Genomic DNA, 23,819 nt, shown 5'->3' with positions numbered 1-23,819 from the left:
TCTGCTTCTTTTTTTTTTTTCTTTTTTTTTTTTTCCTCTTAGCACTTCAAATCGGAACACATCGGAACCATCGTCACCAACGCCAAAACTCATCCTTTATTCTTTTTTTTTCACACTCCAGAGAAGAAGATGATGATGATGATGATGATGAAGATGAAGATGAAGATGATTGAAGCTGAAGATAAGGATTTTGGGATTTTGGGTTTTTTTTTCTATGGATTTTGGGTTGATTTTGAGTTGGGTTTGGGATGGGTTTTCTGGATTTGAGTTGATTTTAAGTTGTTTTTGTGTTGATTTTGAGTTATTTTTGGTTTGGTTTTGTTGATTCTGTGTTCGGAATATCAAAGGTTGAAATGGGTTTTGTTGATTGTGGGGGTAGACCGATGAAGAAGCAGAGGAAGACGAAGAGGAAGAAGACGAAGAAAAAAGACACAGATGAGAGATGAGGGCGTGAGAGACTGATGGGTATTTTGGTAATTTTCGGATTTACAACGGTAATATACAAAACGCGCTATGCGTGTTTACATTTATGGACCCCTGAGGGTCCATAATCCTTCCGCGTTTGTTCTCAGTTTTTTGTCAATGCTCAAAACGCAACTTTTATAAAAAAGTTGCGACGCAAAAGTTGGTTGAGCTTTTTTCAAAACGCGCTTTTTGGGCTCAAAAAGCCGAAACAAACGGGCACTAAGTCTATAAATAAATATATATATATATATATATATATATAAAACCTTAAATTTGTGAGAAAGTGTGAGGGGTAAGGCAATACGTGAAATCGCATGAAACCAATGATGCAACTAGCTTAGCTCAAAAGACAAGGCCTAAACACACTCACTATTGCATCCAAGGGCGGAGGCAGGGGGGGTCGAGGGGGGGCAGTTGCCCCCCCTACCTCCCCAAAAAAAATCCTATATAGTATTGCAATTTACAAACCTGCCATTTTGACCTCAAATGTTCCAAGCTCAGAGGACAAATAACACTATTTTGTCTTTTTCCATGTATAGGTTCCATAAGAAATAACACAAACGTGCCATAGGTTTATTTGTCTTTTTAAACAAAACTATGTTTTTTGGGTCCCACTTAAAAACCATATTCTTTTTTTTTTTCCTGTCGCATGTTCTTAAGCAACTGCAATTTTTTTCCCCCCCGGTGCCTTTGTCACACAATTATTTCCTTTGAATTAGGGTATCCACATCATCATAATAATAATAAAAAATAATATTTAAGACCTTTTATATCAAACCAAAACCCTAGCCTCCTAATTGTTTTCTCTTCTATCTTAACTTTTTCACAGTTTCAAACACTTTATTTTTGCCATAGACCAAAATTTTAACTTCTTAGTTCTTACCACTTTTTAAGAGTATTCAAGGCCAAGAAAGTACAACTTTGCAGGTATATTTTTAATTAGATCCTTAACACTTTTACATTGATTTATTTTGAGGAATCAAATCACATGTTTAACTTCTATGTCTTTAAATTACTCTCTTAAATTGATTGTTATTAACTATGAAGTGATTTTATTTATTTTAATTATATAAAATGTGTACTTGTAAGCAATTAAGATTACGATGAAGCCTAATCAAAATAATGATTTTCAAATCAAATTTTAAACAAACTTGTATCAAGGTATATTTTGCAAATCTTCCAATTGAGTAAATTAAACTAGGTATGCAAATATAAATTAAAGTTTATATTATATTTGATCTTGTATGACAATTACATTAGTATATAATTGTTTATCTATTTTGTTATTTATATTTATTAGTAATATTTAGATTAATTTTACTTTCAATCTAGTCTTTCAATTTTGCCCCCCCTAAACTAAAGCCTTGGCTCCGCCACTGATTGCATCAATACAACATATAAGATGATTGCTCGATTCGGTTTCTTTGCACAAGTTCAAGTATTTGTTGGACTCGATTGGTGTTTGCAATTTGTGATAACCTTTAAAAGCTTTGTTGGAGGTACTAGAAAGTTTTTGTTTGTGTTGCTTGATCTAATTTAAGTCAAGGTAGAGATTTGTTGATTGGTGGCTTGACTAGTGCAGAAACAATGTCAATTGTGCTTGTTTTATTTTAGACAAAATAACCTTTACCTATTCTTTACAGAATTGTGTAGCTTGCACAAAAAGACTTTAGTTTGTAACGTTAACACAACTTTGGTCTTTTGTACACCAGTTTTAAAGAATTAACAATTTTGCGGTGTGCTAGTTGTGGTGAGAGAATACTTTGCATGAATTTGGCGTTTGGATGTAATTATGAGGGTGCTTTTGTTTCACCTTTTTTTTTTTTTTTTCTTTATCTAAGTGAAAATTTCTCCTTCATGCGGCCTATATGTGATTATTTTTTTTCTATTTCTCCATTTCTATCTCATATAAACCCAATATTTTTAACTACAAATAACAAATAAATATCAAAGTTTCAGTTACCTCAATATTTTTAACTACACAAAACAAATAAATATCAAAGTTTCTGTTACCTCAATACTATCAGAATCAAAGAACATATACAAGAAACTCTAGAACATTTGATTTTATTTTCAAAGCTGAATCAAATTAGTGACCATGTACATTTAGAAGATCTCCCGAAACAAACAGTGCATCAACAAAATTCCACTAGGTTCTAGGTGCAACAATGTGCATTTCAGCCATACTAAAGAAGCAATGTATGATGTTAATAACTAAACACCCTTGAATTATCAATATTGCATCAATCAATTGCCGTGGAGTAATATTGACTTCAAGCCAATTTTTTTATGAAATCACCTACAGCAATGTAATCATAATATGGGTATCGCGCATTATTATAGTAGTAATCAACATCTTTTAGCACCCTCTTGAGAAATGGTCTTAGAGGCTTATTGCGAGTGACCTTCATCATCATCTTCATGTTCATTTTCATCTTCATCATTACCTTCACCTTCACCTTCCTGTTCTTGTTCTTGTTCTCTTGCATGGGATGCACTGGGGTGAGAAGTAGCAGTATCTTCTTCTTCTTCTGCTTCTCTCTGTTGTTGTTGAGGGATTTCTTGGAGGTTCTGAGCTTCTTGTTCTTGTTCTTGTTCGTGTTCTGCTGTGGTCTGTTCTTCTGCAGGGGATTCATTGAGAGAATTAGCAGTATCTTCTTCTTCTTCTCCAGGGACCTTTGTCTTAAGCTTTTTCTCACTTCCCTGAGTGCTTTTTCCATCAGAGACTGGACGTTTAGATGGTGACTCTGGTGGTGTAAAATTCATAATGTCCACTTCTTCGTCTTCTTCTTCTTCGTCTTCATCTTCTTCTTCGCTTTCTTCTTCGCTTTCGTCTTCATCATCTTCTTCTTCGCTTTCTTCTTCACTTTCGTCTTCAACTTCGTCCTCATGTTCTTCATCTTCTTCTTCGCCTTCGTCTTCTTCTTCTTCTTCTGGTTTTCTAATTGCATCGGATTCATTGGGAAGACTAGAAGTAGGAGTATCTGGGAGGTTCAAAACTTCTTGTTCGTGTTCTTCTTCTTCTTGAGATCCTTCACTTTCTTCTTTTTTCTCTTCTTGTTCTTGTTCCTGTTCTGTAACTGCATGGGATGCATCTGGAGGAGTAGAAGTAGGAGTATCTGGGAGGTTCTGAACTTCTTGTTCGTGTCCTTCTTCTTCTTCTTCTTCTTGGGTCATGTCTTGCATTGGAGATCCTTCACTTTCTTCTGACATTTTTCACTCAGAGAGAGAGAGAGATGGGCAGAGAGATAAAGAAGAAAAAGATTTGTGTATAGAAGCGTTGTGATTTCCAGTTGAGTGGCTGTGGTATTTATAAAGTTCGTTAAAGAGAACTGTGTAAAAACGTTGCCCAATTCAGAACTATTATTTGATACCAAGCTATTGAGGCAATCTTTCTCGTTTGTTATAGAGCAGGAATTGGAATTGGGCCAGCTCATTACTTGGCATCCTGGGGCCTACTCTATAAGCGACTTGGGCCTATAGCTGGATGTAATTTCTCACACTTTTGAATAATAAAGAATTTTTTTTATTATTTAAAAAAAAAAAAAAAAAGAGTCTAAAGTCAATTGGGGAAAACATTCTTCTGTCAAAAATGGGCTAGCTCATTACTACCATTAATTTTGTTTGCAATCAAACTGTTATCACAGACATAGAATCTTTGAAAAAAATTTAATAGTACATAATAATAAGATATACTATTATTTTTAAATTGGCTAAGAAATTTATTATTTGGTCCCCTACTAAATTGAATATCAGCTCCCACAAATCCAAAAATTAAAGTGGCCGCCAACCCATATATATAATGTGGTTGATGGCTCCCTCATCCAAAACAAAAATAAAAATGAATTCGTTTTAAAAAAAAAAAAATTAAAACCTCCATTCATAATAAAATAGAAATTACTTATAGATTATAACTGTGTTTTTGTATACTATTTTGGTTGGCTTATGTCAGACCCAGAAAGGCAGAAAACCGAAATATGCAAAACCAGTATTTTGCGAAAAAAAAAATGTAATGCAAAAATTTGTGAGTTGTTAGAGCACATACATATCAAGTGTAGCATGCAAAAGTCTTTCACTCAAATAATCCACACTCGTTTGAACTCAAAATCTCAATTGTAGAAAATTAAATTTTATAATACCCGGACAGGTTCCACACTCATTTAACCAAATTTGAACAAAATACAAATTGCTTGAGTTGTGTACAAAATTATAGCAAAAACTTCCGTGTTGTGTGTGAAAGTATAGCAGTGAGCAAGTTCAAGACTTTAAATTTTTGAGGGGGAAGGCAATATGTGAAAACACATGAAACCAGTGAGACAACTAGCACGGTTCATGACACATGGTCAAAACACACTCACAATTGCATCAATACAGCAGAAATGATGATTTATTGGACTCAGATTGGTGTTTGCAATTTGTGATAGTGCTTTTGTACTAACTTTGTAATCTCTCTTCTTCTTTTCTCTTCTTTTTTTTCTATGTGAAAATTTTTAGCTCCTCGGACATGAGTGATTAATTTTTCAACTTTTCTATTTTTATTTCGCATAAACTCACTCCTTTTAACTACACAGGACACAGATATCAAAAACTTATGCTATCTCGACACTATCATAAGGAAAGAACATGTACAAGATGAGGACAAGAAACTCTAGAGCATATGATTTTATTTTCACAGCTGAATCTAGGTGCAACAATGTGCATTTCTGCCATACTAAAGAAGCAATGTATGAATTGGCAACCAAAATCTCCTCAATCAGTTTGTAGAATAGGAAAGAATACTAAACACCCTTGAATTATCATCAACTTGGTAAAGATGATGAATTGACAATAACTTAACGGCATATACATCAAGGGTGCAATTATCCTCCAGCTCCTTATGGAAAAGGTGATGCAATAAACCGTGATTTCTTCAGATTCTTCCAATCTTCTTTGAATCCAGAATTAGTCCATATCCTTTGCGCCAAATTGAATGCCCTCTGATGATGAGGATCAGAGAATTTCTTAGCCACACCCATCTTGGCCAAAGTCTCCTTGTATTTCTTTCTCAGCTTCAATATTACATCAATCAATTGCCGTTGAGTAGCTTCGACTTCAAGCCAATTTTTGATGAAATCATCTACAGCTATGTAATCATAGTATGGGTATCGCGCATTATTATGGTAGTAATCAATAATGCAATTCAAGAATCCAATCTCGTAATCAACATCTGTTAGCACACTCTCAAGAAATGTTGTTGGAGGCTTATCGCATGTGACCTTTGTCCTAGTCTTTTTCTTTATTCCCTGACAGTCTTCGTCTTTAAGATCAGATTTCTGGGCAGGACGTTTAGCTGGTGTCACTGGAGATAATCTCCACTTGCTCATCTTCATCTTCATCATCAGAGGTAAAGTAGCAGAGGAAATGTCCACATCTTCCTGTCCTTGTTCTTGCTCTCTTGCATTGGATGCGTTGTAGTGAGAAGTAGCAGTATCTTCTTCTTCTTCTCTCTGTTGTTGTTGAGGGAGTTCTTGGAGGTTCTGAGCTTCTTGTTCTTTTCCTTCTTCTTGTCCTTGTTCTGGTTCTTTGGGCTGTTCTTCTATGGTCTGTTCTCCTGCATGGGATACATTAAGTGAAGTAGCAGTATCTTCTTCTGTCTGTTGTTGTTGAGGGAGTTCTTGGATTGGAAATCTTTCACTTTGTTTAAATGGTGTCTCTGAAGGTGGTGAAACAATGATATTGCCCACTTCTTTGTCTTCGTCATCTTCTTTTTTCTCTTCTTGTTCTCTGGGCTGCTCTTCTCTAGTCTGTTCTGTAATTGCATGGGATGCTTTGAGAGAAGTAGAAGTATGTTCTTCTTCTTCTTCATGATCATCTTCTCTCTGTTGTTGTTGAGGGAGCTCTTGGAGTTTCTGAACTTCTTGTTTTTGTGCTGCTTCTTTATCCAGGGTCATGTCTTGGAGTTGGATTGGAGATCTTTCACTTTGTTCAGACATTTTTCAGTCAGAAAGAGAGATAGGGGGAGGTGAGGGAAAAAGATTATATATATAAGCCTTACGATTTACAGTTGAGAGGCATTCATTTATAAGTTCGTTAAAGAGAGGGAGGTATAGTTGTAACTGTAAAAAATGGTGCCAAACCAAAGTCGGTTTGAGTTAACCAAATAAGCCAATGGTAAAACAAGGTCATTTTTTTGGGGTACTGGCCTTCTGCCAAAAATTTCATTTGGCATCAAACTGTTACCATAGATAGAATAGTATAAGGATGATGGGTAATGTGTGTACTATGTGTGTAATAAACGCTGCCGTATAATAGGCAGTTGCATAGAGTGACAAGTATATGTTTTTGTATTTGTAGTTGAGTCTTCAGACCTCTACACATAATGGTCCTCTGCCCATTGAAGCTAATACTAGAGCAACTTCAATGGGGGAAAAAAACACTAGAGCAAGTAAATGGGTGGAAACAACAAAATTCCTACCCACGAGCATTCCACTTTATGCCTCACCAAGTGGAACACCTATTGTGTTCCAATGTATGCCTCACCAATTGTAATATTTAATGTCTTATTTTTATTTTTATTTTTGATGAGATCATGTGGATAAATTAATTAAAAGGAGAAAACTAAAAGAATACTGTGATTTACTGTGGTTGGTGAAAATAACATAGGACACAATGGAATAGAGAATTTTGATTCAGGTGGACACACTTAACAAGTAAAACATAAGTTATCTGGCTGTGGACTTGCTTAACCCTTGATTATGGTGTAGTTTGTTCGTTCTGTTGTTTTGGTTGAATTTCTTCTTACTTTTTGGAAAAAAGTAATCATAAATTTGAAGACATTTTTCAGAACAAATTATAGACTAGTCACTTAAATAATCATAAATTTTGTGGTGTGTCTTTGTGTTAGAACTTATTTCCCTCTGTGTGTGTGTTTATTTCTCAAAAATAAATAAATAATCACAAAATTTTTTTGCCTTGACAAAAATTGAGCTATTCTAAATCTTTAAAATGGTCTTGCTACATATTCCACTTCTAAAACATAAAAATCTATCAACAAAATAAAGAATTATAAATGAACAAAAATATATATATATAGGGACATCATTTAATCTAACTAATGATTGATAAGGGGGCTGCGCTATGGCAAAATCATGGTGAATCGTGAATCCATTCCATGAGTACTCCAATGAGGATTAATATAACTGTACTATTTCGAATTCAGATTCAGTCAGACCTCTGTCCCAGTGGAATTTTTCCTTGAAGAGGGTCCAAAGCCATGCTCTCAACCACCTCTCAGCTGATCCTTTGTAGGATACAGTTTCTCTTCACCCATACATACATACACCATTGAAGGACTGAAAGAGCATATTTCTTGAAATTCTGTTATAAAGCCACCTGTATCAATCAAAATACAAGAACCACTTTGTTAGATTTCAATAGTGATGACTAAGAGAGGAAGTAGGGCAACCCCCTTCCATTCCTCAATAATATCTTGTTAATTCTGCATATACAATGCATTTAAGGCAAAGAAAATCTGCTTGGGAATGATGATAATTGTGATACCTCTTCTAAAAGAAATTTATGGACTATCCTCATCTGAACTAGAATTATCCACCCGTCTATCTGTTATTGCTGGGAACAGCAGTTGACGGAAATCAGGAGACTGGCGTGGATCAGATGAAGCTGGTGCTGTAGGAGCCTCTTTTTTCTGTGTTTTCATTTGCCTCTTTGCTGCATCTCTCACCTCTCTGCATGTCTTATCTAACATTATCAAAAAATCCCGTACAATGACAAATAAACGTAAGCCCTCATTCTTCCCTGCTTTCCCATGGAAGTAATCACCAGTGCTCTTTACCAAAGACATGATTCTCTTTTCTTCCTCCAGGAGCCACTTGATATCAATCTCAGCTTTCTGCACAAAACTCTTTAGTGATTGGTGGAACCCACTATCTTCCCCAAGACTCTTCATGTCTGAGTTCAGGAAGTCTCGAGCTTTAATCAGTTGATGACCAAGTTTGGAAACAGTTCCTATCAAGCTGTCAGCATCCAGAATCGCTGCTTTCTTGACATTCTCAAGTTCATCACCCAAACCTGAAACCACCTGCAGACCTAAGCTTCGGTAGTGCTCCTCTGTGTCATGGGAGGTTTCCTCAAGCAGATCATCTGATTTGATGCTGGAGAAACTCTGGCTCTCTTTAGCTACACGAGCAGCTCTTACACCTTCAGATCGGATTATCTCTTGAACTACAAAATGCAAAAGTGTGGTCTTGCCATCTGTTCCTTTTACATCTGACAATTTCAAAAGCGTGTCAAGCTTGAATGCTTGTGCACCACCACGAAAGGTTCCATCATTCATGCGATTTCCAGTTTTAAGAACAGCTTCAAGAAGTTTGAGGAACAGTCGACTGTTTCTGAGTTCCTTGCAGGCAACCTGGTATATAAGAAAGATATGCCAAATCAATCAGAGATTACCAAGTGAAGAATCTAGAAAGCAATAACCAGAAAGTATCCTCAGATGATTTCACATGCAGAAGCAGACAACATCAAGAAGCCATCTGCATTTGCATGGAACTAACTGAAAATTTTGATGAATTCATAATACATAAGCATGAATGAATGAATTTGTGCAATCATGTGAGCTAATACATACATATTAACAAATTTAGGATCACAGTGACCTCAAGTGTTTCCAGCAACTCCAACTCTTCCATCTAAACTATTCCTCTGTGATCACAAACACCATATGCCCATCAATTGTATAGGCCGCAACTAATATAGAAGCCCCTTCACTAGACCATAAAATATGTCTAATGAATGCAAGTGCAAAAGATGGGTGCAAACTTTGATGGGGGCACACAGGAGCCCTTACACTATTGGACTGACACATATGTATGGTGTAAGCCATGTGATCCATCATACAGTTTAATATAACCATAGACAAAACATGTTGAACCTAAGTCATTGAATGGCGTTCATATTATTTTATTCAAATCATAATAAAAGAGTCACCCAAGTATACAGGATGTATACAACTGGGGACCAAAACAATCAGGCACAAATGAGATATACCAAATATAGATCAAATCCTTTGCTTTGATATGATCAAGTCCTTCTATATGGTAGGCGAAAGTTGAAGATCCAGTCCATTTCAAACAGGTCTGTCCTTTGCAAATTAGCAGATTTGAACAATTGGCAAACATAGGCCTCTTTTCAAGTATTCAGCGAATAGTAATAAGTATGTTCTTATAATTTTAAGGCTAGTTCATTGGCAAAAATGCAAGGATTTGGACTCCGAAGGTCACATTGGACCGAAAGCACCATACCTTGCTACCATAACGTCACTGTATAAAATTTTGATAAAATCTTTTGCTCTTGTCCTCCTGAGCACAACTTAGTAAGAACCATTGTTATTTACGCCATCTCAGCTTTTTATATTACCTTGTGTTTTGGCTTGTGACTCCATATTGAGTATCATTTCATTTTAGCTTTCTGCTTTACACAGCTCCAAATAAATATTTTTCACTCAGCAGGTTGTCGTGATCTGGTGCTCGTTTAACACAAGCCTTAGTTATGCTCAGCAGTTTGCCATCTCATTATCTTACTAGCAAATTTAGGTAGTTTATTAAATTTTTTCGTTGCCAAGAAAATTAAAGTAGTTAATTAGTTCCATTTCACATTTGCCCAGTTTTTTTCTTAAAATGTAGAGGTGAAAAGCTACAAACAGTGAGACGTGAAAATATCAGTTCATAGTCATACCTCTAAGGTTGCAAAAGACTCCCTAGTGATGGTAGCCTCCTCCTGAATGGTACACATGAAAAGCAATGCATCCATTCGTTTAAAAGCAAATGGGATATCAACCAAGACTTTTAGGAACCGCTCAGCAGGCCCAAGTTGAGCAATTTCACCATTGAATAGCCTAAGCTTCAGTTCTTCCTCTGCAGTTGGTGCCATCTTCAACAAAGTTTGAAGGAGTTCTGGTGGAAGCTCATTTCCTGATTCAACTAAGGCAGTTAGAATATGGTTATTATGCATTGACACACAAATTAAAAAGCACTATAGGAGCATGATCAATTTTGCCCTACATTGAAGAGATTATTTTTCTTGACCACATGATGCAGCCAGCAAAAAGCTCTCAGAATGCAGAACAGCAAGACCAAAGATCACAGTAATTCAAACTTTAAACATATGGTCCAGTTTTGATGTGAGACATAATTGGCACCCTTCAGGCTACTTTAGTTATTAACAAGTCTTAGTATTATGTTTCTTTAGATTAGAAAGCTGCTGGTTCTGTTTTAATTGAGTTTTACAAGAGTATAGATAACATGATAATTTCAAATTTTTCTAGAACTGGCTGTAATGTGTTACACCGGAGGCCCATGAGTTTCATTTTATATATTTTTTTTTCAGTTCATAAGTTACACACACACCCAATGGGTCTTGAACCCTTGACCTCACCCTCCGTCTAAAACTTATAAGGAGAGGAGGTGCCAATTGAGCTAGAGCTCATTGCAGAGTTTCATTTTTTATGTTTTGGAGTTCTTTTCTGTTTTGTTTAAGTTGTTTCCTACTTGCTTTAGCAATTCCTATCCTTTTTAATCTATTTAGAAAAAGGATTAAGAATAGCCCATATAAAGGCTTTTATTTAATCATTCAAATCATAGAGAGATATGAATTAATAAATTTCAGATTTTCTTCAAGCTTTGCAGGTGTGATTGTCTTCTCCTTCATATGCATGATTGCTTAAGAAAACTAAGTGCAATTGCCTAGGGTTTGTCTTCACCCCTGCAAGGCATAGATTACCTTCATGAAGTGCATCTTGAACTTCCTCTGTTGTCACATTCAATGCCCGCAGAAGAATCGCTAGATTTTGCGCTTTTTTCGGATCAATGATCTGAATATGCTGGGGTGAGGGATCTTGCGAAGAAGACTCCTTATGTGCTTTTCTGTTTTTATCAACAGCATTATAACCAAACAGAGTTTCTATCATCTCCTCGTTGAACCTGAAAAGTATAGACAAATTGTATTCAGCAACTAATTATCCATATTGATTCATGATGAATACATAAAAATAAAGAAATTTGCAACTTACTGGAATGATCCAGATTTAATCTGATGCCAAACCATAGATTGATCAGGGCTGGCTAGGACCTTATCCCAGAAAAATGGCTTCAGTTTAGCTTTAGGAGCATTAGCATCATCCTCCAAGCCAGCGTCCTCACTAGAAGTAGCATTTGATGAATTTTTTTGTCCCAGAGGTGGTCGAGCTACCTTTAAGCCTAAGGGAGTTGGTGGTGGCCGAGGAGGAGGTACACCACTCTTTGGAGGAGGTGGTGGTGGACGAGGACCGAGTTTGGTGCCTGGAGCAACAGGTGGTGCTGGTGGTGGCAGTGGTGGTCCGGAAGGGTGAGGGCCAGCACCACTAGAAGCTTTCATAGAGGGAGGTGGTACAGGAGGTGGGGGAGGTGGTACAGGAGGTTGAGGAGGATGAGGACCAGCCTTGCTGGGGGGAGGCCTAAAGGAAGAAGGAGGTTCAGGAGGAAGAGGATCTGCCCTGCCAGGAGGGGGCTTCAGCGGAGGCAGTCCAGAAGTGATCACTACCCGCCCAGGAGGTGGCTTTAGAGCAGGAGGAGGTACCTGTCCATTTACATTGCTTGATGGTTCAAATGAGTTGGGTGAGAATTTGGCAGCAGCAGCTCCAGCTCCCACTGATGAAGTTTCATGCAGTGAACTGTGGAAAATATCAGACCCAATGCGGGAATTCCCATCCAAAGATGAGGCCTTTTTGTGATGACTGGAGTTATTACCATACGAGTGATACCCAAGCTTCTCTTCTTTTAATGAATTTCCTAAAGCAAAAGATTTTTGTGAGGGAGCTGAAAGATAAATGCCAGAAATAATATCATGATTGTGTCAAACAATTATAGAATTACAAAAAGAAGACTTATGGAAACCTACCAACAGAGTAGTCGCTTAAGCTCAGGCTGAGAAGGGGCCTCTCATCATTTCTTCGAACTCCTGAGCCTCTCCCACAAACCTTACAGCAGCATAGGAAGAACAGTGCTGCAACTACAAATGTCACTGATGCAGTTACAACAACAGCAATAACAACAGGTTTACGGCTAGCACTTTGCTTATTTGCCTGAACATTTGAATTAGAAGCCGGACTAGCAGAAGAATCGTTTGAAGTTGGTGGGAAAAAGGGCACCAGTGAAGGGGGCTGAGAATTAGAATCTAGATGACTGGAAGGTACTGGCGAAGGTGATGGTGATGGTGCTGGATCAGCAGATGGTGTTGGACTTGGATTAGGTGATACGACTGCTGGGGCTGATGCTGGGGCTGAACCCAAATTCCTTCTAGGAGAGTCAGGCCTGGGATGTTGGGATTCAAGATTCTTAGCATACCAAATCTTGGGGCCACTTTCTTCTCCAGAGACACGAAACTGAATACTAATCTTTCTTAAGCAATCTAAAAGAGTTCTTTCCAACTGGGGATGCAGAACACTAATTATTTTCTGAATGTTTTCCTTTGCTAATGACTGGGATTTTGAATTGACTTCATTCGCACTACTAGATGAATCCTCCAGACAGCATAAGTCTAGACCCTCGTTAGCTCCCGTCAAATGGATCAAATCTTGCCTGCAACTGATCCATAGTAGTGCTGCCTGCAGTAGGAGAATGTCAATGAATTTTTGTTTCTTCTTGTGCAGTCTTAAGGACCATATAATGTTTTTTTTTTTCCTTTTTGACAATAAACTTAAGTAACATAGTATAGCCAGTTTTTCCCTTAAATCTAAGGGTAATCTCTCTACACTTGAGATTATAGGTGAGCGTTGAAAGCTGATACGTAAGCACTATATATTACACCATACCCTTCTTATGTCCACCTATGGGAATCAAAACTTCAAGGAAAGATTAAATTTTGTATTTACATGTGATGCAGAGAAACAAGATCAGCAGAAAATTCTAAACAGGGAATTAAGAATCAACGAGAACAGAAAAATAAATAAATCTAGGAGTCAACAACTAGGATTGCTTGAAGGCAGCACCCAGTGAGCTGAAAAACCTAGGAAGTAGTACTTAGGGTTGCCTACCTGGAATCAGCGCCAAGGCATTGGAAATTTTTCAATTGAAATTATATTCATCAAGCAAATTATCTCCAGTGGTGCACTTATATAGACTACTAAGACTAAACCTAATCATAATTGACTTGGCAAAGCCCAATTATTGAACTACAAAAGAATTACAAACATAACCATAATGAGTTGTGCTCCCAACACATATTTTTGAAGTTTTGAAGCATACTGATGATATTAATGCAGAAATACATATGCATGGAGCATTTCATAATATGTAAAGAATTGAATCAGTGTCCCATAAGCTTGGTAGCCTTCCTATCATATCAGAAACTTGAAAAACTACCAAAATATTCATTGTATTTCCACATTCACTCACTCACAAATACACACAGTAATGAAAGTCATTGACAGTTAGAAAAATTATTAGTAAGTAAGAGCTGGTGCAAGCAGAAGATTTAAACCATAATCTCATATAATTTTTTGCTCCCTATCTTTTCCTTCTTTCAAGTAAAGGGTAAAGCAGATTCAAATTTTATAATTACAAGACAAAACTTCCCACATCACAGCAAAGAACTTACCACTTATGGAATTAAATGTAATTACTTCAAACAAATCATTATAGAAAACGTTCACAATATGACAATCTAGAATAAAGAAAACTTTTTTTTTTTTAATGATGTGGTACCAGTGTTGGTAAAAGCGAGGGGTGTACTTAAGCGCAAAGGCCTCTTGGAGCCTAGGCACAAAGCGCGAAGCGCAAGCGTGCGCCTGATTGAAGTGAAGCCCACATTTTTAAAAAATAATTTAAAAATTTTTTTAATTATTATTAATGAGAAATGTAACAATCAAATGATCAAATTATCATATAAATTGAAATAAAACTTTTTATATAATTCATATAACATTTAGATATGCCCTACTTTTGCAATTTTAACACAAAAATTGCAAGTCAAGTCATTTTATTTTTTTGGATAAGCTAGATATCAATACTTCAATGTAATATCCTTTCTTAAATCTCCTATATCTATAATGCCCTATGACTAATTAGTAATATTAGTTAATAATTTAATCACTTAATGACTATAACTCTAGAAGAATTAGTTTGCTATGTTCAAAATCAACCACTAAAGTAACTAAACAATTACCACATATATTATATCATATGTTTTTTTTTTTTTCATGAATGAGCTAAGAATATGAGGACGTTGCAACATGGTAATTGGTACCAAGGAGCTAGGTGTTTTACTGTTTCAAGGAGAAAAAATAAAAATAGAGAAGATTTGGGAGGTTGTGGGTTGGGTTTTAGGACAAGTTATACTCAAAAAAAAAAAATTTGATAAGTAATTTACACTAAAAATATACAAAATCAATGGTTTATATCAATAATGTCAAGATCCTATAGCTTTAATTCAGTTTTGGTTTTTTTTTTTTTTTTGAAAAATATAAAAAAGCTCCAAAAAGTGCGCTTTGAGCCTTTTGAAAAAGCGCACCTAATGCGTGCTTCTTTGAATGAGCTTAGCTTTTGAGACAAAAAGCGCTGGAGCCTTGGGGCTTCGAGCTTTGAGCTTAAGCGCGCTTTTAACAACATTGTGTGGTACCTCACTGAAGTAAGCCCTTTGGATCCACCCTTGAAGATTAAGCCACAGATACACGACCCCACCTGTCAGAACCGTGTATAAGGTAATTTAGGATAACTCCTAGTGGGGATCGAACCCTGGATGTTTCTACAGCTCATCCCAAGCCTCCAACCACTAGGATGCACTATGACCGGTTATCTAGAAATTAAAGAATACTCTGCATTCTTGCACTGGTTACTGGAACTACTATAGGCCCTACCATGCCAATTTGATCAAAATAACATTTTCATCAGACCTAATTTCCACTGTTATTATCCTACCCAGTGCACAAAACTCCTATTTTGGCAGGATCAAGGAGAGGTCATCTATCCATTCAATATGAAGCATTGCACTATATAAAATACATGAATGCCTTAAATCAAATTTACCAAATTGCATTTAGAATAACAATACCCTAAGACAATTAAAACAAAACTATAGTCACTTACCATGTCCTCATCTATCTCCCCAGACGCCGGATCAACAATTTGCCTGAGAAACACTTCCTCATCACTGTTCCTCTCTTTTGAACTTACTGCTGCCAAGGTGCAAACCAAAACTACCAAAGCAATGAAAACCCGTATCTTTATAAGACCCATAAGTAGTTGAACTGTCATTACAAGCGAATACTATCCTTCTCATTTCATCAATGCCTAAACCTTCCACAAGTAAAGCCCTAAAAGAGCTTTAATCATCCAAAAGCTTCAACTTTTTTCACAATATGCCACCGACCCAGTTCGATTTTTGCCAAGATAAACCCTATAAAACCGCAATCACCAACACCTATATCCAAATTGGCAATCCCCCACTTATCCACCAAGATTTTAGGAGGAACAAAAAAAACTGAAACTTGGAATCGAACAAAACCCAATATTTTTTCTTCTTCTTCCCAAAACAGCAAAAATATAGAATCAAATCGCTCACAATGAGAAACCCACCAAGAATAAAAAAGGGTAGGCTCAAAAAAGAAACATTCTAGATCAAATTCTCTTGTTGAAAATTCAAATTGTGAATGCCAAAGAAGCACTAGCCCTCTCTCTCTCTCTCTCTCTCTCTATGTGAAACCTTACCAAGACGAGTCTTTGTTTCTGACCAGATCCAAGAAAAGGAGCACAGGAAAAACTTGGCAGTGAAACGTAAAAAAATGGTATGTATGTACAAGCCAAAGCCGTGTTGTCCTGTTGACTAGAAAACATGAATAAACAACCTTCAAATTCTTTTCATTTGAAAGGGAGTACTGTTTCCTACGAAAGCTACTACCAAAATTGAATCGGCCGACTTTTTTATTTATTTATTTATCTTAATTCTTCTACCATTTGCATTTATATGACTCTTTATTTTAAGAAATAAGAGATTGGCTTCAAATTTGTTTGGCGCTATCTTAATCCCATTAATTTATTGTTATTAAATTATGTTAGACTTGTTTGAAAGTTACATAATAAATTGAAAATGATATTTTAAGATATATTTCAAGTGTTTTTGTTTTGTTTACACTGATAATTGTCCTCGGAAATAGGCCAAGGGCATTGTCGTTTTGGAAAGGTCCTGAAGTTTCAAATTTGATTCACGCGTTTTAGTAGTTATTATCCTACAGCTAGCAATTGATGAGGAAAACCTAGATAAGCTTGCTTAGCTTAATCAATTTCCATGAAATTCTTTTTTTTTTTTTTTTATGAATAACCAATTTTCATTAAGCTGTTGACCTTAATCTTAGTCCCATCTTTTTAGAAACATAAAAAAAAAAATGTCAATTTTATCTTTTTTATAAGATAAAATATGTCAGTTGAGTTACAAAATGATTACCTAGTTATAATTAAGAGATAAAATTACTAAGTTAATATCTTTTTTTTTTTTTTTTTGGGGAGGAACTACTAAGTTAATATCAACTCAACATTTTCCTTGTTAATCAAAAACCTTAAACTCAATTATACTAAATAAAAGCTTTTTAATGGCCCAATGAAGCCGTTTGTTTTACTGCCAATTCAAGGTTTTTAAGAGCATTTGTAACAGTGGAGCTAAATAGCTATAATGCTATTTTAGCTCCACCATTATACCAAAAAGGGCCCGGCAGCAGTGGAGGTATATGTATAAATTTTAGATGTGCACTGTAGCAGACATCTAAAAATAATAATAATTGTTTATTCACCTCAGATTAAAATAATATTACTTTGGTTATTTTTTTCATTTCTTTTATCTCACCGTCTTCTCTCTCAATCACTCTCAAGCTCCCAAAGCTCTCATCTTTCATCTCAGTTTATCTCAAGCTCTCATCTCTCAGTTTACCGGCGCCTCAGCCCACGCCGTCCCAGCCACCGATCGCCTCAGCCCACGCCATCCCAGCCGCTATGGTTGTGATTTTGTTTTTTTTTTTTTTTTTTCTATGTTGTGTTGTGGTTGCCGTGGTGGTTGTGGGCGGTGATGGTGGTGTGCTGATGGTATAGGTGCCGTCCCAGCCGCTGTGGTTGTGGTTTTTTTTTTTTTTTTTTTTCCTATGTTGTGTTGTGGTTGCCGTGGTGGTTGTGGCCGGTGATGGTGGTGGGCTGATGGTATAGGTGCCGTCTCAGCTGCTGTGGTTGTGGTTTTGTTGTTGTTGTTGTTGTTTTTTTTTTTTTTTTTTTCTATGTTGTGTTGTGGTTGTGGCTGGTGATGGTAGTGGGCTGATGGCATAGGTGCCGTCCCAGCTGTTGTGGTTGTGGTTTTGTTTTTTTTTTTTTTTTTTTTTTTTTTTTCTATGTTGTGTTGTGGTTGCCGTGGTGGTTGTGGCCGGTGATGGTGGTGGGCTGATGGTATAGGTGTCGTCCCAGCCGCTGTGGTTGTGGTTTTTTTTTTTTTTTTTTTTTTTTTTTTTTTTTTTTTTTTTTTTTTTTTTTTTTTTTTTTTCTATGTTGTGTTGTGGTTGTTGTGGTGGTTGTGGTCGGTGATGGTGGTGGGCTGATGGTATAGGTGCCGTCCCAGCCGTTGTGGTTGTGGTTTTTTTTTTTTTTCTATGTTGTGTTGTGGTTGCCGTGGTGGTTGTGGTCGGTGATGGTGGTGGACTGATGGTATAGGTGTTGTCCCAGCCGCTGTGGTTGTGGCCAGTGATGGTGGTGGGCTGATGGTATAGGTGGTTGTGGACGGTGCTGTGGATTTTTTTTGGTTGTAGGATATATTATTTTAGTGTAGAGGATATATTATTTTATTATGGTGTTTATATTATTTTATTATGTTGAAAGCTAAAATAGATCCACTGTTGTAGCATATCTATAGGTAAAATAGATAAAGTAACTTTTGGTGGAGATAAAAAACTAAATTTTTAGCTCCACTGCTGTGGATGCTCAAGGCGACAAATATGAAATTTTCACCTCAAAAACATTTTTAGTAATGATCAGGTAAATTCTGCTTTACAGAACGATGTTTCTACTTTCTAACTCTGTTTTTTTTTTTTTTTTTTTTTTTTTTTTTCTCTTTCTATTTCTTTTAAAAGCCACAATAGTGTTTTTTTTTATTACTTTTTTCTTTTTTCAAGCGTAAAACTTTTATGTCTTGGAAAGGCCATAACTTTCTATTTTACCATTTGTTTGTGGCGATTTTTTTTTATCAACATCTAAAATAAAAAAAATAAAAAATAAAATAAAAACGGTCCACATGAGAATAAGATATTAAAAACAATTTTTTTTAAAAAAAAAAGTTAAAAGTGTCAAAACATGGAGATGCAAACTTATGAGATGGAACTAAAGAATCAAAATTCCAAGTGTACTTGTAGTAGATTCTTAAGAACTACTTTTTTTTTTTTTTTTTGAAAGTTGGTGGGAGTGGGAAATTAATTCATTCTTTGAGTGGCTTTTATTTTTTATTTTTAATTCATTCTTTGAGTAGTTTTGTGATAATGAACAAAGAAATAAAAATAGTGATTGCCTATTTTTCCTTGGCGCTTGTGTGGTTCAAAAAGCTTAGAGGCCGTTTGGTCTGTCTTTTCAAAACACAGTGTTTAGTGTTTAAACACTGAACATTAGTGTCCAAAATTTGGAAAAATGTGTTTGGTCACGAAGTTCAAAACAGGATTATTTGGAAATTGTTGCTCCAAAACCCATGTTTGAACAGCATTTTTTGGAATGTGCTCAAAGCTGATTTTAAACAACAAACTGATGTTTCCGATGGCACTTCCGTTATAAAATTGAACTCATTTATCAGCTTTTTTGGACTGTGCTCAGACCCACCTGATCAGCTTTTTTTTAATCTTTGTCTCCTAAACTCAAAATGTGCACTAAACTCAAAATGTGGTGTGCACTCTACGCTAATTGACAAATAGTTATGACTTGTGAGTAGTTGTTTTTCTAAAAAAGAATAAGTTGGTTTTTAATAAGAATAAAAATTGGGAAAATGTTTGTACCAAATGTCAGATCTCAGATGGCTAATAAGTCCCACATTTCTATTAACATGAGCACTGTGATGAGCTGTTAGCAAAAATTTATTTGTCACCTTTTAGGGGCTTGCCCTTGTCTCCTGTTCAACATTTTTTTTTTTTTTTTTATGATTAGTTATTACAATAGAGATTGAAGAATGAATAATAGGGATTTGAATTACAGATCTCCCTGTTAAAAACATTAAGAGGTGTTCTGCGTTACAAAACTCTTAGTTATCCAACATGTTTTGATACTATATTATTTTAGCCCAAATTAAAAATAGTACACTCCAACTTAGACATGTTTTCAATCTACTTTGAGTTATATTCATTTTCAATGTAGTCGTTTCATTAAATTTGCACCATTAAATCCATTAAAACAACCTCATTTTGGAAAGTGAAAAATACTAAAATTAACCGTGAGATTGGATAAAACTAAACAAAAATATTAAAATAAAAGGACTGGAAAAGGAAAATAAATCCCCTAAAAGGATTGATTTTTTTTTTAAGTCAAATTTAGGAGTAATTATACAATACTCTAGGAGCAATGCACTTTTTTTTTTTTTTTTTTTTTTTTTTGAGGGGTAGCAATGCTCTTTTTTTCACATAATAGTAAGTTTCATTAATTAAATTCATGGTAGAACTTACTATTAATACGATAACTTTCCCAAGGTTAGAATGTAGTGTGTAATTCATAATTTGGCCTACTTAATTTCATTCCCTAATTTAATTAAAATGAATATAATATATATATATATATATATATATTTTTTTTTTTCCCTTTTTGCACAGCACATGTAAGCTATTAGTTTAGAATAACACTTTTGGAACTACCATCAAATTGAAAATTGATTATTTTTATGTTTAATTCTTTAAGGAACATTCCCTGGATGATGTGGTCATGTGCCTACCAAGTTATTGTAGTCCTCGTCAGCATATCTTATGTTAACTTAATTATACCTTCAGTTATTTATTTATTTTTTTAAATTGCTTGAAGAAAAAAGAGATTTATAGGTGTGGTCATTGTTTTCACACTATTTAAAAAAGTTAAAAGTTAAACTCTTGCATTGCATTATGGTGTGGAACTATTTGAGCACTAATGGAATTTGTTACTACTTGAAACCCACGACTCTCAAACTCGTAAGTATGATGAATCAAAAGAACTTCTTACTACTAAATCACCTCTTTAGATGGTATGCAATTTGCATTTAGTTATTTGGTGCTTTGAATGGGCATCCATTGCATGTGCTTAATTCGTGCAACTTTAAAGTAGTTAAAGTTGCGGGTCATAGCTTCCTTTAAAGATCACCTAGAATCAAGTCTCTATAGGGTTGGACTAAAAAAAACAAGGACTTTGGGGTTTGGGCTACTCATGCTTACTAAGAGCATCCTTTGTATAACAAGAAGGCTTAAAAAAGAAGGTGCACATAAAATGCTTGACTTCATTTTCATAGATAATCCTAATTCTAAAGGGTGTTAGAGACCATGCTTTATGAAATCGAAGTCATTAGTTAATCTTCCTTGCCCATTGTGATTGGCAAAATAAATAATTTCATAGTCAAAATTAACCATAATGAATGCCTATTATTCATATCATAATTATCAAATTTCTCAATTAGATAAAACAAAAAACATTAAAGAGAAAAAAAATCATATACAAAAAATAAAAGAGAAACAATCATATTTTGTTAAATTATAAATTAGATTATTTCTTAGAAATCAAAAGTGTGGAAATCAATTGAGCGACCCAAACTCTCTCTCTCTCTCTCTCAAATTTTATTATTTTTTTGGTGTATGGCATTAGAAGTCACTAGAATGTTAATGAACCAGTTCTTTCTATAAGGTCCTCCAACACACAATAAAGCACAAAAAGAAGAAATGAACAAGTCATTTTACTACTTGATTTAGAGCATTGATTCTCTCGCACTCATTAGTGTATATCATTCGTACACACCATTCATTTTACATTTTAAACGTGGACATTAATTAAAAAAAAAATTGTGTACATCGTATGTGAAATATATAACTATATAATCATTAGGTGTACAAACTACAAAATGTACAACAATGAATATGAAACTATATTTTCTGTGCCTTGAAATGTGTCTAGCAGCAATTGTATCATAGATTAACATCCACAAGTCTTGATGGACTGGGCTCAAATTTAATTAATGATTTCGCACAATTTGTGATTTGAGTCATTTGACCCATCTATTCATGTGTGTCAATTTTTTATACTATTTAGAATACTAGTTTTTATGGTCTTTCGTCAAAAGAAAAAAAAGAATACTAGTTTAAATCCGATTAGAAAAAAGAAATTTGGGACAAGAATTATTAATTGTCAAAAATTTGTCAAATTATGATTGTTCGCTTGACAAAAATTTCAAGAATATAATTTCTATTATGAACAACTCAATTGCCATGAAACACGATTATTCTAACTCTCACCTTTTAGGTAAGAACTATCAATTCTTGTATATCTTGTATATTTGAGAATTGCTAATATGATATTTAATTAAATTTATCTATTCATTTTTTCTTTCTTAAAAATAACTATATAGAGTTAATTTTAGAATAGAATATTTATTTTTACACAAATAATCTGCTTATTATTAATGTTCGGGGGTAATCTTTTCTTTTTATAATATGATATAAATTTCAATTCTAAGTATATCCGAACTATATCGATGTCTAACTCTCAAGAATTTTAATACTTGCGAGTTAAACTCTAAAAAATTTATGCAAATTTTATTCTTTACCTGATATGTGCCTACCATGTTATTGTAGTCCTCGTCAACATATCTTATGTTAACTTAATTGTACCTTTAGTTAATTTTCTTTTTTTAATTGCTTGAAGAAAAAAGAGATTTATAGGTGTGGTCACTGTTTCCGCACTACTTAAAAAGTTAAAAATTAAACTCTCACATTACATTTTGAAATGGAACTATTTGAGCACTAATGAAACTTGTTACTACTCAAAACCCACGACTCTTAGACTTATGGGTATGATGGATCAAAACAATCTCTTACTACTAAATCACCTCCTCAGGTGGAATGCAATTTGCATTCAGTTATTTGGTGCATTGTACGGGCATCCATTGCATGTGCTTAATTCATGCAACCTTAAAGTAGTTAAAGTTGCGGATCATAACTTCCTTTAAAGATCACCTAGAATCAAGACTTTATAGGGTTGGATTAAAAAAAAAAAGGACTTTCGGGTTTGGGCTACTCATGCTTACTAAGAGCAAGGGCAGAGCCAAGGGAGGGCCAGAGGGGGCAAGTGCCCCCCCAGTCCTGACCTCCCCAAAAACTTCTATATAATGTACTTATAAAGCATTTTTCTTCCTAACAAAATTTTTCTATCTCAACTTTGCCCCTAGCATAAATAAGAAGACTTTTCTGCTTTTAAAAGAAAGCAATCTAATGTCCTGTATAAGTACATAGCACATTTTCGTCTTTTTTCAATGAAAACAAAGTTCAATGGCCCCCACATAAGACTAAAAGTATTGTCCTTTTGACAAGTTTTCAAACTGCTAAAAGTAAATAATGAATTTACATAATTTTTTTTACAGCAAATTTCATAATTGTCACAGCAATACTATATAGTACATACAATATTTCTCACAATAAATTTCACAATTATTGAACATTCAATTTTCATTTATGCCCACCACTTACACTACTTTATTGTCTACTAGTTATATAATTCCCAATATCAACTTGTGAAAATACCAACTCTCCTCTTGGTGGATTCCACATAATCATTATTTTTTATAAAAAAAAAAAAAAAAAATGTTCTACTTATATTCATATATAGCACTAAAACCATAGCCTCCACTCTTTTTCTTATTTTTAGTTTTTTTTTTTTAATTTTTTTATCTTGTTTTTTGCTATAATCAAAATTTTAACTGCATAAAAGAATAGAGAAAATATGTTGAATTCAACATTATTTTTTAATAGCATTGAAGGTAGTGAGGATACAAAATTGCTAGTAAATTGTTATACTATTAACACTTTTACAATAATTTATTTTAAGAAATAAAATTGATTGTTTAAACTCTATTTATTTAGATTAATCTCCAAATTACATTAATATATATTTGTGTATTTAGTTTGCTATTGATATCAATTAATTTTTTTTAGATTAATTTTGCTTTCAACATTGCCCCTCTAAATTGAATTCCTGGCTTCGTTACTGACTAAGAGCATCCTTTGTATAACAAGAAGGCTTAAAGAAGAAGGTGCACATAAAATGCTTGACTTCATTTTCATAGATAATCTCATTTCTAAAGGGTGTTAGAGACCA

At 34.7% G+C, this 23,819-nt stretch overlaps 2 protein-coding genes across 2 annotated transcripts; both read right to left on the bottom strand.

The window, feature by feature from the left end:
• Positions 1 to 2,369: 2,369 nt before the first annotated feature.
• LOC126695923 (uncharacterized) lies at positions 2,370 to 6,437 on the bottom strand. Its single transcript, XM_050392717.1, has 3 exons — positions 5,365 to 6,437; positions 2,925 to 3,433; positions 2,370 to 2,392 (listed from the first exon to the last, which is right to left on the bottom strand). Exons 1-3 carry the CDS (start codon positions 6,435 to 6,437, stop codon positions 2,370 to 2,372), a joined length of 1,605 nt encoding a protein of 534 aa, XP_050248674.1.
• Positions 6,438 to 7,441: 1,004 nt separating this feature from the next.
• Positions 7,442 to 16,390, bottom strand: LOC126694750 (formin-like protein 5). The gene is made up of 7 exons (XM_050391248.1): positions 15,582 to 16,390; positions 12,397 to 13,102; positions 11,531 to 12,287; positions 11,242 to 11,441; positions 10,198 to 10,433; positions 8,005 to 8,872; positions 7,442 to 7,836 (listed from the first exon to the last, which is right to left on the bottom strand). Exons 1-6 carry the CDS (start codon positions 15,747 to 15,749, stop codon positions 8,021 to 8,023), a joined length of 2,919 nt encoding a protein of 972 aa, XP_050247205.1. The 5' UTR covers positions 15,750 to 16,390; the 3' UTR covers positions 7,442 to 7,836; positions 8,005 to 8,020.
• Positions 16,391 to 23,819: the final 7,429 nt, after the last annotated feature.

Source organism: Quercus robur, chromosome 8, assembly GCF_932294415.1.
Source record: "Quercus robur chromosome 8, dhQueRobu3.1, whole genome shotgun sequence".
Classification (NCBI taxonomy): domain Eukaryota; kingdom Viridiplantae; phylum Streptophyta; class Magnoliopsida; order Fagales; family Fagaceae; genus Quercus; species Quercus robur.
Note: the sequence above shows the minus strand (reverse complement) of the source record. Positions and strands in the feature narration are given on the sequence as shown.

Bases quoted from the DNA above. Each gene is read 5' to 3' on its own strand.
- LOC126695923 (XM_050392717.1), bottom strand. From the start codon at position 6,437: ATGTCTGAACAAAGTGAAAGATCTCCAATCCAACTCCAAGACATGACC. The intron at 3,434-5,364 runs GTTTATTGCATC...TCCTACTTCTAG, and splicing joins AAGAATCTGAAGAAATCACG to TCTTCCCAATGAATCCGATG. The intron at 2,393-2,924 runs GTGAAGGTGAAG...TGTTATTTGTAG, and splicing joins ACAAGAACAAGAACAGGAAG to TTAAAAATATTGGGTTTATA.
- LOC126694750 (XM_050391248.1), bottom strand. From the start codon at position 15,749: ATGACAGTTCAACTACTTATGGGTCTTATAAAGATACGGGTTTTCATT. The intron at 13,103-15,581 runs GTAAGTGACTAT...CTCCTACTGCAG, and splicing joins GGGAGATAGATGAGGACATG to GCAGCACTACTATGGATCAG. The intron at 10,434-11,241 runs GTAATCTATGCC...TAGTTGAATCAG, and splicing joins TCAAGATGCACTTCATGAAG to GAAATGAGCTTCCACCAGAA.